Source organism: Martes martes (genome assembly GCF_963455335.1).
Source record: "Martes martes genome assembly, chromosome: 15".
Classification (NCBI taxonomy): Eukaryota; Metazoa; Chordata; class Mammalia; order Carnivora; family Mustelidae; genus Martes; species Martes martes.
The window spans coordinates 45,704,322-45,721,175 of NC_137903.1; the positions used below are offsets into that span (position 1 = coordinate 45,704,322).

Consider the following 16,854-nt stretch of genomic DNA (forward strand, 5'->3'; position numbering starts at 1 on the left):
GTGTTCATTACATCACATGCCCTCCTTAATGTCCATCACCCAGTTAACCCATCCTCTCAACCACTCCCCTCCAGCAACCCTTAGTTTGTTTCCTATGATTAAGAGTCTCTTACGGTTTCTCCCCCTCTCTGGTTTCATCTTGTTTTATTTTTCCCTCCCTTCCTCTAGGCTCCTTTATTTTTTTCTCAAATTCCACATATGAGTGAAATCATATGATAATTGTCTTTTCCTGATTGACTTGTTTCACTTAGCATAATCCCCTGTAGTTCCATCCATGTCATTGCAAATGTCAAGATATCATTTTTTGATGGCTGCATAATATTCCATTGTATATATACACCACATCTTCTTTATTCATTCATCTGTCAGTGGACATCTGGGCTCTTTCCATAGTTGGGCTATTGTGGACATTGCTGCTATAAACATTGGGGTACAGGTGCCTCTTCGGATCACTACATTTGTATCTTTGGGGTAGATACCCAGTAGTGCAATTGCTAGGCACAGGGTAGCTCTATTTTCAACATTTTGAGGAACCCCCATACTGTTTTCCAGAGTGGCTGCACCAGCTTGCATTCCCACCAACAGTGTAGGAGGGTTCCCCTTTCTCCACTTCCTCACTAGCATCTGTCGTTTCCTGACTTGTTCATTTTAGCCATTCTGACTGGTGTGAGGTGGTATCTCATTGTGGTTTTGATTTGTGTTTCCCTGATGCCTAGTGATGTTGGGCATTTTTTCATGTTTCTGTTGGCCATTTGGATGTCTTCTTTGCAGAAATGTCTGTTCATGTCTTCTGCCCATTTCTTGATTTGATTATTTGTTCTTTGGGTGTTCAGTTTGTTAAGTTCTTTATGGATTTTGGATACTAGTCCTTTATCTGATAAGATATCTGATAAGAAGACATTTATAAATATCTTCTCCCATTCTGTCATTTGCCTTTTGATTTTATTGACTGTTTCCTTTGCTGTACAAAAGCTTTTTATCTTGATGAAATCCCAATAATTCATTTTTTTGCTTTTGTTTCTCTTGCCTTCAGAGACATATCTAGCAAGAAGTTGCTGTGGCCGAGGTCACAGAGGTTGCTGCCTGTGTTCTCCTCTGGGATTTTGATAGATTCATATCGCACATTGAGGTCTTTCATCCATTTTTAGACTATTTTTGTGTATGGTTTAAGGAAATGGTTCAGTTTCATTCTCCTGTATGTGGCTGTCCAGTTTTCCCAACATTTGTTGAAGAGACTGTCTTTTTTCCATTGGATATTCTTTCCTGCTTTGTCAAAGATGAGTTGACCATAGAGTTAAGCATCCATTTCTGGGTTCTCTATTCTGTTCCATTGATCTATGTGTCTGTTTTTGTGCCAGTACCATACTGCCTTAATGATGACAGCTTTGTAATAGAGCTTGAAGTCTAGAATTGTGATACCACCAGCTTTGGTTTTCTTTTTCAACACTCCTTTGGCTATTTGGGGTGTTTTGTTCCATACAAATTTTAGAATTATTTGTTCCATCTCTGTGAAAAAAAACTTGATGGTATTTTGAGAGGGATTGCATTGAATATATAGATTGTTCTGGGAAGCATAGACATTTTAACAGTATCCTTGGGGGACATGGGTGACTCAGTCGGTTAGGTGTCTGCCTTTGGTGTAGGTCATGATCCCAAAGTCCTGGATTGAGCCTTTCTTCAGGCTCCCTGGTCAGTAGGGAGTCTTCTTCTTCCTCTGCCTCTCCCCCTGGTTCGTGCTCACGTGCGCTTTCTCTCTCTCTCTCAAATAAGTAAATAAAATCTTAAAAAAAAAAACCCGCAATATTTGTTCTTCCAATCCACTAGCATGGAATGTTTTTCCATTTCTTTGTGTCTTCCTCAATTTCTTTCATGAATATTCTGTAGTTTCCTGAGTACAGATCCTTTTGCCTCTTTGGTGGGTTTATTCCTAGGTATCTTACGGGTTTTGGTGCAATTGTAAATGCGATCCACTCCTTAATTTCTCTTTCTTCTGTCTCATTGTTAGTGTATAGAAATGCAACTGATTTCTGTGCATTGATTTTATTTCTGCCACTTTGCGGAATTCCTGTATTGGGCCTTTAATTCTTGTTGCAAAGTTAATATTCCTTGGGAGGAGGTGTTTCAAATGTCTTGTGAAATGCTACCCCTTACAACAGCTTTGTTTGTATTTAATCTCAGAAGCACTTTTAATTTTAATTTAATTCTCAGCTTTAGTGTAAGTTAGAAGGAAAATGTATATTCTGGTAAACATGAAGAAAAGATAGTTAGGAAAAAGGTACTTACTTGATTATACTTAATCTTTTTGTTGGTTGGTAGAGAATTTCTTTAAGTAATATTCATTATATGTAATTTAAAAGTATAGTGGCTCATAATTACTGGGTTTTTTTGTCTTTAATAAAGAGCCCTAATTTGGTCGCCTGGGTGGCTCAGTGGGTTAAGCCTCTGCCTTCGGCTCAGGTCATGATCTCAGGGTCCTGGGATCAAGACCCACATCAGGCTCCCCGCTCAGTGGGGAGCCTGCTTCCCCCTCTCTCTCTGCCTGCCTCTCTGCCTACTTGTGATTTCTCTCTATGAAACAAATAAATAAAATCTTTAAAAAAATAAAAAAGAACCCTAGTTCTATTTTATATTCAGATTTTTAAAATTAGGTATACTGCTGTTATTCTATTGGAATAACATGTTGTGAAAATTCTAGTGAATAAACAATATGAAGAAAAGAGCTCAGAGCAGGGAACAATATATTTAATTTTTTACTTTAAGACTTTTATAAAATTTATAAATGAAATGTGACTTTTTTTTCTTCTATTTCACTTGGTATTAGTGGTATTAATACTTTATTAATACATAATTACTTTATGATGACTTTTAAAGGAACAAATTGCCTATTGTAGAACAAAGTTGTTTTTTTTAATGTCTAATATCATAATAATTATGCAATAAATATGACTTCTCAAAAACGAAAGTCTGTATATACTTTTTAATTTTTCTTTTAGGGTTGTAGAAGAATACCATGACTTATACACATTGCAAAGAGGAAGAATGGAGAGTGATATTAAACAGTTAATGGCAGAAAGAGATCTTTGGAGCTCAGCCACATATGAACTGGCTCTAAAGGTTGGTTCATCTGGAATCATAACTCAGACTTCTTTTTTGACTGAATAAAGTTTTGTTTCACAATTTTCAATAATCTAGACAAAAATTTTAAAAATGAGGATGTATATTTAATTTATGAATAATGTAGCTATTATGGGCCTTGAAAAAGGAAAGTTACATTTTTTTCTTTTGTTTCCTCTCTATTAAGTACCTGGCTATTGCCAAGTTAAGGGATCTTTTTCTCACCAGAATCTAGGAAGTATGAGCAACAATTCTTTTTCTGTTGTTTGTGAATAGGTTAAAACTTTAACTTTAATTTATGCTAATAATAAACTAGAAAAGTTATTTGTATTTTTTCACACAGTGTAACCGTATTAGGAGTATATGATTTTGGTTCTATTACCTTGGCATCTAAGATGACAAATGAGTTAAAATTTGGCAGTCTGTGGGCCACTAATATAGTACTTTTGGGAAGTATCATCGTCCACAATATTCTATTTTTTGAAATGTTTGCTGGTTGGTTGCCTATTCTCACACCTGGGACGTAGTGTTTACTAAGAATTAACAGCACATTATGACCCTCACCAGATTCAAATTTCTGTCTCATTTTCCTCTGGAATAGTCAGATCTCATCTAGGATATAATGTTTCATCCTGATGCAGAATTTTAAAATGCCATGTCAAGAGGAAACAATCATGATAGTAAATATATAATATATTTTTAGCGGTAGGCCTGTTCAGTGGAATAAAGAAGAAGACAAGTAAGTTTCTTCACTCTAGAAGTATTTTAAATAGAGAACTGACCCCTTGTAGCGGTTTCTGTGGAAAAATACTTTGAATTTGTGGAGGCTTTGTGTTAGCTCATCCCTAAAGTCCTTTCCAATAGGAAATGAGTGACAGCTAGAATGTCACTTCCCTAAAAAAAGAACTTTGTCTCTTTTGTTCATGGCTATATGCACAGTGTCTAGAACAGTCATTCATTAAATGACTATATAATTGATTCAATGTACTGGTGGTTCTCAAAATATGGTCCAAGGACCTGCTGGGGATACGTGAGACCCTTTTTCATGAGGTGAAAACTAGTTTCATCATAATGTTATTTGCCTTTTCCACTCTCATTTGCATATGAGTGTATCAAAATACTATTTATGTTAATATATAATGGAGTTATTGTTATGTTTAAGTGAATTAACAAATACATATTTTAAATAATTTTAGTTTTAAGTTTCAATATAGAGAATATCAAGTAGATATAATGCATATAAATGAAAGTTCTTTGGAGTCTTCACTAATTTTTAAGAGTGTGAAGGGGTTTTGAGATCAGACTGCTTGAGAACCTCTGCTATATACTTCAGTTTGATTTCAGTTTAGTAGGTTTAGAAAACGTGAATTTATCATTCAGATTAGCTCATGATTTAAACCAAAGATTGTGACTGAATTAGTGATTCAATGAAAAATTGATATTTGAAATTGGTTTGGGTTTAATAAATCACAGTGGTTTATTAATGTCTTAGATTCCTCATTTGTACTTTTTTCAAATAGGTAATTGAAAAAAACAGAGTCATATTGGCCAAAAGACTTTACCTCAATGAAAAAGGTTGGAATAAATATGCTAAGCATTTCATCATACTGCTGTCAACCAAGGTAAAGCTCAATTCACTTACATTATAAGAAAAGAGACTCTAGCCTTTGAGGGTATAAGAAGCCTTTGCTAAGTTTGTAAATTTTAAATACAGTTTTGTATTTGCACTTAATTGTGAGTGGAATGAAAAATCTAAGGAAATGTGAATAAATGCTCTTCTTTGTATTTGTCTTCTAGCCTAATTAAAGCAATTTAAATAATTTCTCTAAGTTAATAATAGTGCAAATATTATTTATAGACTTATTCTATTTGTTATTATTTAAACTGAAAAATGTAAGTAGCTGTGTTCATTGATATACTGGTATTCTGGATCCATTTTATGCAATTTTATGCAAAAATTCAATGAGCACTCTTGGTTGAAAAGGAGAGAAGTGTCATTTAGTGTGTTTCTAGAATCATACCCTTTACACTGGTCATATCATTTTTTTTTAAGATTTTATTTATTTATTTGACACAGAGAGAGAGATCACAAGTAGGCAGAGAGGCAGGCAGAGGCAGAGGGAGAAGGAGGCTCCCCACCGAGCAAGGAGCCCCATGTGGGACTCAATCCCAGGACCCTGGGATCATGACCTGAGCCAAAAGCAGATGCTTAACCAACTGAGCCATCCAAGTGTCCCTCATTTCATTCTTTTTCTTTTTAAGATTTTATTTCTTTATCTGACAGAGAGAGACAGCGAGAGAGGGAACATAAGCATGGGGAGTGGGAGAGGGAGAAGCAGGCTTCCCTCTGAGCAGGGAGCCTGATGCGGGGTTCGATCCCAGGACCCCGGGATCACAAGCTGAGCCAAAGGCAGATGCTTAAAGACTGAGCCACCCGGGCACCCCCTCATTTCATTCTTATAACAGTCATTTCATTCTTATAACAGTTCTGTGAGATATATATTAGGGTCTTTATTTTATGGATAAGAAAAATTAATCCTAATAAATTAAATAACATCCTGTAAGGTTACATAGCCAATAATTGGCTAGGATTTGCATTTGGTTTTGTTTGGCTTTGAAATTCCTATTCTTGGGGCACCTGGGTGGCTCAGTGGGTTAAGCCTCTGCCTTCAACTCAGGTCATGATCTCAGGGTCCTGGGATCGAGCCCTACATCGGGCTCTCTGCTCAGCAGGGAGCCTGCTTCCTCCCCACCCCTCTCTGCCTGCTTGTGATCTCTCTCTCTCTCTGTCAAATAAATAAATAAAATCTTTAAAAAAAAAAAAAAAAAGAAATTCCTATTCTTTCCAGTGTACCACACTACCTCCCATGAACGTCCTATGGGGAAATTGGGCTCATGTTGGAAAGGAAAAATATCTTGTCTCCAATATTTTATGTACCATGGAAAATCCACCAGCAAAGGAACTGTGTGATGTTATGATGATATTTTGAAAGAGGAATACCTTCTCAATTTTGATCCATTTTTCATGGACATCTTTAGTATTATAATATTAATATACTAATTAATATTATTAATGAATGCTGATAAGTATTTGTTATGTGAATGAGTGGTTTGATTCTGTGCATATTACCTAGGACACTGCAGACCTTGCACTATTGCAGAAGTTGACACTGAAATGGAGAAGTTCAATGAATAAATTTAAAAATGAAGTGGAACAAAATGAAGAGTCTACAAGGGAGAAATTGCAAACTATTAAGGATAGTCTTACCAAATGGCAGGAGTTCCTCCGAAATGACGGGTGGGTCTACAAGAATCTTGGTTTTGATTATGCTGTGTCGTGTCTGATAACTCAGTCCAATTCTTTCTCTCTTTTTCTCTGCCTCTCTTTTCTCCTGTGATGACTCTAACATTGCTTGGTCGGATAACTAGCAGCCCTTCCAAGGCTGCTGTGCTGCTAGGGGCTTGAGTGGTTCTGTGGTTTCTGGTGCTAACCATCTCTGTGGTCCATCTTGCTCCTTCTACCCACCTGCTGCTGCCTCTGTGCTGTTCAGCTGGTTTGTTGTTTTCTTCTTTTCTTTTCTTCCCTTTTCTTTTTCTCCTCTTCTCTTTTTAAAAAATCACATCAACTTATGTCATCATTATTGGAGCCCCTGAACTTCTTGAACCATCTGCAGATTCTATAGCATAGTGCATATGCAGAGAAATAGAATCAGTGGGTCGCCATTATAAGGTGACTGATTTTGTTGGATATTATACTTTGTAGCAATTAGAGAAATCCGACAGGGGACAAGGCTGCCTATAAAGTACTTAAGCCAAGGTGGGATGATTAAATCACAGCCAAAGTTAGTGGGAATCGGGACTTTGAATGCAGGCTTGATTCAGTGATTTCTAAGGTTTTGTGGGGTTTTTTGTTTGTTTGTTTGTTTGTTTGTTTACTTTAAGATGTTCTGTCTGTTGAAGAAAAATGTTTAGGTGCCATTTCCATTTCAAATTGAGGACAGTGGTTTCGATTTTTCAGATCCTCTAAGGTTTCTGAGTTAGCAGAGTTAGAAGTTCTCGAAGCTGAAGCTGGTACATATCCAAGCTGTTGGCTGCTGCCATCCCTGTTTGCTGACTTGGCTGGGAGGGGAGCACAGGTCAGGCAGGGATTCTTTTCTCTTTCTCTTCAGAAACTTTTATCAAGAGGTTTCTCCTTGTGAGACTTCAGAGATTTTTTTTTTTTTTTTTAAGATTTCATTTATTTAGTTATTTGACAGAGAGAGAGAGACAGACAGAACGAGAGAGGGAACATAAGCAGGGGGAATGGGTAAGGGAGAAGCAGGCTTCTGGCTGAGCAGGGAGCCTGACGCAGGGCTTGATCCCAGGACCCCAGGATCATAACCTGAGCCAAAGGCAGATGCTTAACAACTGAGCCACCCAGGTGCCCCAAGACTTCAGAGATATTAAAGGAAACTTTCTTACCAAAAGTTGGGGCTCCTGACCTAAATGTTGCATCTTAAATATTCTTTAGTCTTCCCCTCTATTTACAAATTGTTTGTCTACCATGTTCAACAGGAATTGCTCTTAAGATTATCTAATCTTGGACGGCCAAAAGGGACCACCCTTTTGATAACTCGCATGATCTCCAACCCTGTAACTTGATTGCTTAGGGCTGGTTGGAGCCTGAAAGTATATTTATGTTTGTAAATGTAAAGATGAATGCTTATGAGGATGGAAGGCATGTTTGAAAACCCTTTAGGAGAAACCTAATATTGTTCTGTAGTGTATGGATTCATGGTTTCCCTTGTTTATACATTGTTCTGAGAACCTGCTCTTACTCCTTTTCCTTCTTCCAATAGAAAAGACATTTCATCTCTCAATAAAGAAAATACATTTGAATCAGTTATTGCAGATTTCAAGCAGTGGCAAAAGGTAAGACTTTCTCATAAAGCTTTTAGTAATCAGAATGCTGTCTGCAAGCTTGCCGCTCAGTTGCCTACAACTGAGTCACACCTCATCCTTTCAAAATGCCATACTGTGTTTTATGAAAGACAAAGAAAACAGCAAGATTCCAGGGACTTTAAAAATACACTTAAATATTTTCTTTTCAGTTCTATTTTATATTTTTCAGGCAAATAAATTCAGACTGCCGGAAAAAACAGGGAGATGATAGTTGGGTGGCAGTGAGGGTAGTTCTAATTTTCTCCTCTAATTAACAGATGTGACATTTGTGCCTCTCCTGTACCTTCCTTCTGTCTTAAGGACAACTTGGACTTTTAAAATTCATACCATCTTTTCATTTCGTTTTATTTTTTATTTTTTTTAGGATTTTATTTATTTATTTGACAGAGAGAGAGAGAGAGAGTGCACAAGTAGGCAGAGCAGCAGGCAGAGGGAGAAGCAGGCTCTCCACTGAGCAGAAAGCCCCATGCGGGACTCGATCTGAGGACCCTGGGATCATGACCTGAGCCGAAGGCAGCTGCCCAACCAACTGTGCCACCCAGGCACCCCTCATACCATCTTTTTAAAAACTTGTGGTACAGTATATTCATGACATCACATTGACCATCTTAGTCATTTCTCAGTGTATAGTTCAGGAACATTAAGTACTTTTACACTGTCATACACCCCCCACCACCATCCATGTCCAGAATTTTTTTGTCTTCTTGAACTGAAACTCTGAAACTCTGCCCATAATACAAGATGTATTTTTACATTTCTATTTCCTCCTCCCCCAGTCCACCATTCCACTTTCTGTCTCTCTAAATTTGGCTATGCTAGGGGCAGCTGGGTGGCTCAGTCGTTAAGCATCTGCCTTCGGCTCAGGTCATGATCCCAGGGTCCTGGGATCAAGCCCAGCATCCAGCTCCCCACTCAGCGGGAAGCCTGCCTCTCCCTCTCCCACTCCCCCTGCTTGTGTTCCCTCTCTCGATGTCTCTCTCTCTTTCTGTCAAATAAATAAAATCTTTTTTAAAAATTTGACTATGCTAGACACCATATCTCTGGGCGTATCTGTCCATTAGTATCTGCCCCTTTGTAATGGGCTTATTTCCTTCAGCATAATGTCCTTAAGGCTTGTCTGTTTGGTTGCCTGTGTCAGGATTTCCTTCCTTTCAAAGGCTGAAGACTATTCCGCTGTAGGTGTATACTACACTTGGTTTATTAATAACATCTCCTTAAAAGAGTTGGAGCTTTGAAAATAGTTTTCATTAATCAAATTACTGTAATGTCATAGCAGCCTGACAATGGAAACCATGTAAGATATTGAAATACCTCCAAAGTGAGTGTCAGACTCAGCCTGATGAAGTCTCCTCCAGATCCCAGGAAGCTGTTTTCTTATCTTTTGGAAAGATAGGAGCAGAATAGTCTCAGAATTGATGTTTGTCGTCCTGTTTGTATGTAGTAGGTTTAGTGACTCTGTTTATCTGCCAGTTTTGACATTTCATAGATAAGACTGAAAAAGAATCATGCTGCTTTATTTCATAGGAATAATAATAATCGGCTTTCATTAAGCACTTACCTGTTGGGCTGAAGGTACTTTCCACACGGTGTGGTACTTTTCACCACAACCACCTGATGCAGGTTTTTTATTCCCAGTCTCACAGACGCGAAAGGGAGGCTTAGAAATGTTAAGTCACTTGCCCGAGTTGTCTGTAAATGGGTAAGTGGTAGAGTCAAAATGAGTCCAGTTCTCTCCACCCCCCAAATCCTTGTTCCTAATTGCTCTGCTACATGGCTTCCCTGTACTGATTACTCTTTTTGAAGCAGGGGTGATTCTTTTGCATTATCTGAATCACATATCTGTCAATTACACTTTGAGGACTTGAGCTCCGGGCTAGACAAATAAAACACAACCTATACATTCTAGCAACTTGCCCTGTCCAGTGGGGATGGATCATGTAAACAGATAGGTGATATCCTCACCGAAGCAGGTAGTAATTAAACATGCTCAGCTCTCTGGTCCTTATTTGCTTGTTATTAATTTTTACCCATATAGGATTTAATATAATTATTTTCATCTGGTAAAATATGGGTTATCTTACAGAGTATTATAATTAATCTAAATTCACTTTAAATTTTTTTAAAAGATTTTATTTATTTATTTGAGAGAGAGAGAGCCCAAGCAGAGGGAGCCACAGGCAGAGGAAGAGGGAGAAGCAGGTTCCCTGCTGAGCAGGGAGTGAGCCTTGGGGCTCGATCCTAGGGTCCTGGGATCGTGACCTGAGCTGAAGGCAGACGCTTAAATGGCTTTAATTTTGAAAATAATAATAATAATTTTTCATGTCACATGAAAAAATTGTATGAACAAATAATAATAGGGTATATAACTCTAAAATAATTGGCAGTCATTGGGAAATAAGGATCTTGGGTAGACTTTGATGAAATCATTAGTGAATAATAGTCTAATTTCCTCACCCCCTTTCATTCTCTAGGTGTTAACTGAAGATAAAGACAAGTATACTGGGTATTTGCTAGTGTCAAAATATGATTCTCTCAAGATTATTAAACATTTACAGGAAAACTGGACAGATATTGGGTTTGGGATATTGAATCGCCACAAAAATATGGAGGGGGAGATGCCACCAGAGCTACAGTACATGCAGGAAATTGTGAAAACCATAGGAAGACTCTATAAAGAATTTGAAATGAGAATAAATGGGGATAATGGTAAGAAAAAAACAATGACATGTTGTTTGACATTATAAAGCATTTTAATCATGATTATTATTTGTCATACAATTAATATTTAAAATCTAAATAATGTTACATACAGTTTTAAAAATCAAACAAGGGGCGCCTGGGTGGCTCAGTTGGTTAAGCGGCTGCCTTCGGCTCACATCATGATTCCAGGGTCCTGGCATCACGCCCTGCGTCGGGCTCCCTGCTCAGCAGAGAGCCTGCTTCTCTCTCTCTCTCTGCCTGCTGCTCTGCTTACTTGTGCTATCTCTCTGTCAAATAAAGAAATAAAATCTTAAAAAAAAAAATCAAACAAAATAAAGTATTGAGCACTGCTTCTTTTCTTTTTTCTTTTTTTTTTTTTTTTTTAAAATCAGAGAGAATGAGAGCACAAAGCAGGGGGAATGGCAGGCAGAGGGAGAAACAGGCTCCCCCACTGAGCAGGGAGTCTGACTCAGGACTCGATCCCAGAACTCTGGGATTATGACCTGAGCTGAAGGCAACCGTTTAACCGGCTGAGCCACCCAGATGTCCCTGAGCACTACTTTTTTTGAGATATAATTCATATGCAGTACAATTTCCCATTTAAAGTATATAATTTGGGGACGCCTGGGTGGCTTAGTCGCTTAAGCATCTGGCTTCAGCTCAAGTCATGATCCCAGAGTCCTGGGACCAAGCCCCGAGTCAGACTCCCTGCTCACTGGGGAGTCTGCCTCTCCCTCAGTTCATGCTCGCTCTGTCTCTCAAATAAATAAACAAAACCTTTTAAAAAAGTATATAATTTGATAATTTTTAGTACATTCACGGACTTGTGCCACCATTATCACAGTTTTAAATACCCACCCCCAGTGTATGAGGGCTCTGATTTCTCCACGTCCTTGCCATCACTTGTTGTCTGACTTTTGATTTTAGCCATATGAGTGGGTATGTAGTAGTATCTCATAATGGTTTTGATTCATGTTTTCCCGATGACTACTGATGTTGAGCATCTTTTTAAGGCTTATTAGCCATTTATATATCTTCTTTGGAGAAATGTGTGTGCAGATCCTTTGTCCATGTTTTAACTGGGTTTTTTTGTCTTTCTGTTATTGAGTTGTTAGAGTTCTTTATATACTCTATATACAAGTGTTTTTTCAGCTATATGAATTATAAATATTTTCTTACTCCATGGGCTGTTTTTTCATTTTTTGGATGGTGTCCTTTGCAGTCCAAAATTTTAAATTTTGATGAAGTCCAATTTACCTTTTTTTCTTTTTTTTTGTTTGTGCTTTCAGTGCCGTATCTTTGAATCCTTTGCCAAATTTAAAGTCATGAAGTTTACCCTTATGTGTTCATCTAAGAGTTTTGTAGTTTTTGCTCTTATGATATTTGACCATTTTGAGTTAATTTTTGTATATAGTATGAGATAAAGCCTTCTTTTGCATGTGGATATTCAGTTATCCCTCTACCATTTGTAGAAAGACCATGTTTTTCACATTTAACGGTCTTGACACTCTTGTCAAAAATTAGTTGACCATGGATGTATGGGTTTATTTCTGGACTTTGAATTCTATTCCATTGATCTGGATGTGTGTCCTTGTGCCAGTACCAGCTGTCTTGATCACTTATAGTAGATTACTGCCTATTTCTTTCTAGGAGTTTTATGGTTTCAGGTCTTACATTTAGTCTTTAATCCATTTTGTGTTTATTTTTGTGTATGGTGTAAGACAATGGTCCAGTTTCATTCTTTTGCATGCAGCTGTCCAGTTTTTCCAGTACCATTTATCAAAGAGATTGTCTTTTGTCAATCATATATACTTGCCTCCTTTGTCATAGATTAATTGACCATATAAGTGTGGATGTACTTTTTGGTTTTCTGTTCTGCTCACAGTTAATTTTAAAATTCATGCCGGATAATTTGGTACTATCTGGTTCTCCTATAGGTCTTTTTTTATTGTCTGCATTTTGTCTTGACTCACAAGAGTCAATTCTTTTCACATTCTTGACTGTTTCTGATTGATGTTGGACACTGTATGTGAGAAATCCTAGAGATAATCTGAGACTCTGAATGATACTGTATTTCGTGAGAATGATGACTTTATTCACTGTGTCATGTGTTACATAAGAATCTTTCTCAGCTAGGCTGCCTGGCTAGCTCAGTTGGTAGAGCATGTGACTCTTGATCTCAGTGTCATGAGTGCAAGCCCATGTTGAGCAATTTTAATTTTTAAAATTAAAAAAAAAAAGAAAAAAAAAGAATCCTTCCCAGTGAAATGTTTGGGCAACCCTGGTTCATTTACTGGCACTGTTGTTCAACATGAAACTACTTCATTGGGAAAATACAATCTTAATTATCTATAGCATCAGTAATGTAGTTAGAGATAAGAAGCTAATAATTCCCATGAGAATATATAGTGGGAAGAGAAAAAAATGAAGTAGTAAATGGTTTAAAATAAATGAGGAAGTAAAAATGATGAATGAATAGTGAAATTAACAGATCATTTTGAATACTCATAAGAGATCAAAATTTACTGATGAAAAAAAAATTTACTGATGAAGGCAGTAAAATATTTCATTAAGGACAAAAAAAGTTTGGTTTTTAACCATTTCTCTTTATAATCTCTAAGGTGGGAGCATTTCTTTTCTTTTCTTTTTTAAAAGATTTTATTTATTTATTTGAGAGAGAGAGAGAGAGAAAGAACACAGAGGAAGAGTAGGAGGGAGAAGGGGAAGAAGTAGACTCCCCACTGAGCAGAGCGTCAGATGTGGGACTCGATTCCAGGACCCTGGGATCATGCCCTGAGCCAAAGGCAGATGCGTAACTGACTGAGCCACCCAGGTGCCCCTAAGATGGGAGCGTATCATCTCTTATTTTGCAAATGAGTTAAGACAAAAGTATAGAGGTGATATTTTTACCATGATTTCACAGTGAATTTGTCAAAGATTAGGATCCAGACTCAATCTTTGTTCAGTCCAAAACAATAAGTTTTATGAAAACCTGAACAATGACCTAAAAAATGACTCAAGTGTTAAACCATTCTCATTTCTGTTATTAACTACCCTATAATCACAAAGAAGCTGCTTATCATCATTGTCTTCTTAACAGAATGACTAAGTGAGTTAATGCCTGTTATAGAAAACTGTAATTTGTAGTTTCTGCATTTGGTTCTCAGCTGAGAAGACAAGAAACTTAAGAGTATAAACTGTCGTCAAAGAAACAGCTAGTCCGAGAGTCAGAAAAGCACTGACTGCACTGTGTTTATTTACTGAACATTTGTTTAAGAACTACTGTTTTCTTTTTCTTTTTTTTTTTTAAAGATTTTATTTATTTATTTGACAGACAGAGGTCACAATTAGGCAGAAAGGCAGGCAGAGAGAGAGGAAGGGAAGCAGGCTCCCCACTGAGCAGAGAGCCCGACTCGGGGCTTGATCCTAGGTCCCTGGGATCATGACCTGAGCCGAAGGCAGAGGCTTTAACCCACTGAACCACCCAGGCGCCCCGAACTACTGTTTTCAAGGTTCACTGCTAGGCAAACTGTAGGATAATAAAAAGACGAAAAGAAGATATGCCCCTCCCCTTTGGTATTTTTGTAATTTATTATTGCAATGGTAGACTTATGAACACTTTTTAAAGTTAGTACTTTCCTCACTTTTCTAGGTATATCTAAAATTCTTTCAAGTTTGGTTAGTTCTCTAGAATTCTGTTCTTTCAAGTTGATAAATGGCCTGCAGTTTCCTGAAATGCTTCATGAAGAATGGGAAAGACTTAATGAAAAAGTTAATGAAATGAAATCTCAGTTGGATGCGTCGATAAACATTATTGGTACCGTTCCTCAGTATATGGATGTGGATTCTGGCCCGTAAGTTCCCATAGCTTTCTTCTGGGCAGAAGGGAATCCCCACTTCTCAGCTACATTTTCCCAGTACCTGGCCTCAGCAATAGGCAGCTGGGGTCACATAAGAAGCCTTGGAAGTCCTGGGCTTCCCAGGAAGAAAGCCCTCCGACTGCGAGCTGAGCTGGAGGGCGAGGGAGGGAGTTCTGTGTTCCTTGCTGCAGCAGTCTGGGGTGGAGTTTCGCCTCACTGAGCTGAGAGCCCAGAGAGAGGGAGTAGCCTTGTTTTAAATACCATAGGCTCTTCTTACCTTTCTTATTGAATTTTCATAGATTGTCCTGAACACGTGTTTCTTTAGTTGCTCTTTGTCCTTAGGATGTTTCCAGAGGCTTTTAGTGTTTTGGTTTTGTTTTGTTTTTTAAGTAATTCTCACCAGCCTCACTTGGTGGGGGTGGGAGTTGGGGGATGGGGGGGGCGGGGGCGGTGGTGGCACAGATCAACTTTGCTCCTCACATTTTCATGTTGGAAATTGATCTCTTGAGAATTTCAAAATTCATTCTCCTCACTTTGTGGCCTCACTGCCTAGAAGTGAATATAAAGGGTATGAGGGTGAGTTTTTATAGTACAGAGCTAGCACCGAACATAAGATTTACCTTGTTCAAAGTGCATAATGCCAGTTGCTACCTGCCCAGGGTTAGGAAGGCTGTGATAATGAGTAAGCATTTCCCTTTCTCTGAATTCTCAAAGAGTTGTCAACACCAACATTTCTAGGTCTACCCAAATAAAACCTTTTCTTTTAGTTGATAGACTTTTATACTCTAAGTATATCTCATATTTATTTTACTTGATTTTTCCTTCAGGGTACTTCAAGCACAAATATTTAACATGATTCAACAATGGCTTTTGAAGATAAGCAATGAAATTAACAATGGTAACATTGAACTTCAGCGCCATGTATGTACTTACAGGGGTTTGTGAAATTATATTTTGCCTTGGCTGGGAGTTTTCTTCAAGGAGAGACTAGGTCATGCCTATCCAACTGAAGCAGGAGGTTAGGAGGGCACACTGGGAACTTTTGTGATATTATTACTCAGATGATTTGCAGGGATTTTTTAAACGTAGTATGTTCTGCGCTAGGAATGATGTTTCAGAGATGATCAAAAGTTTCAAGTTCTAATTGTTATCTTTACTCTTTACTCAGTATACTGATTTTTTTTCCTTAATAGTATTAATCTGGAATGCGAACATTTTAAGGATTTATGTTGGTGCTCCTGCCTGGCTGATGGATGACAGAAACATATTAGGAAGAAAGACAAGATGCCACCATATATATTAGTCTATCATTTTTAGGACAAATAGAATTTTTCTGCAATTCTGAAGAATTGAACCTGTGAAATTCTTTTCCTTTTTTTTTTTTTTTAAGATTTATTTATTTATTTTAGAGATAGAGCATACACATGAGTTGGGGGAGGGGCAGAAATAGAGGGAGAGAGAATCCCAAGCTGAATCCCCGCTGAGCACAGAGCCAGATGTGGAGCTAGATCTCACAGCCCTGAACCATGATCTGAACCAAAATCAAGAGCCCGGTGATCAACTGACTGAGCCACCCCGGTGCCCCTGAACCTGTGGACTTCTTAGCCAGCACAGCATGAAATAATAATTTCCAAAGGCATAGTTTACTGTATTTACTCCTACTGCCTACTCTTAATTATAATCTAGATTCACACAGGAATCTCTTATTATAATTAAACAGTATACAAATATTTGATCTTACAAAATTGGTAAAAGGAACTTAATTCACTTAAATATTGCTTAAATTTGAAATTTAAGGAGTGCCTTGGTGGCTCAGTCAGTTAAGCAGTTGCCTTCAGCTCAGGGCATGATCCCAGGGTTCTGGGATGGACCCCTGTGACTGGCTTCCTCCTCAGTGGGGAGTTTGCTTCTCTCTCTGCCCACCCCCTCCACTCATGCTCTATCTCTGTCTCTTTTGGTCTCTCTCTCTAAAATTTTTTAAAAAATAAAATTTTTTAAAAAAGGAATTTGAAAAGCAGAGACTGTGATGTTATATGGAAATGCTATTTATGAAGCATTATGTTATATCAGCCTATGAATATGTTGTAAATATATAGACACCAAGAGTTGAGGTGCACATATATAAAGACTGGAAGACTGAATCCAGGGGATCCCCAGACTTAGGAGAAATTTCTATGACTTGGAAGACAACCAAAATTAAGAAAAAGGGTAACAGAGTACTTTCACATAATGAGACTCA

General features: G+C 37.8%; 1 protein-coding gene across 1 annotated transcript in view; it reads left to right on the top strand.

The window, feature by feature from the left end:
* The window catches only part of AXDND1 (axonemal dynein light chain domain containing 1), a 95,887-nt gene that overhangs the window by 41,882 nt on the left and 37,151 nt on the right, over window positions 1–16,854 (top strand). Inside the window, exons 12-18 of the mRNA XM_080823876.1 lie at window positions 2,994–3,114; window positions 4,635–4,736; window positions 6,249–6,412; window positions 7,953–8,025; window positions 10,527–10,761; window positions 14,408–14,609; window positions 15,443–15,536. Of these exons, the coding sequence (XP_080680002.1) occupies window positions 2,994–3,114; window positions 4,635–4,736; window positions 6,249–6,412; window positions 7,953–8,025; window positions 10,527–10,761; window positions 14,408–14,609; window positions 15,443–15,536 (991 nt within the window). The remainder of the gene's footprint in view (window positions 1–2,993; window positions 3,115–4,634; window positions 4,737–6,248; window positions 6,413–7,952; window positions 8,026–10,526; window positions 10,762–14,407; window positions 14,610–15,442; window positions 15,537–16,854) is intronic.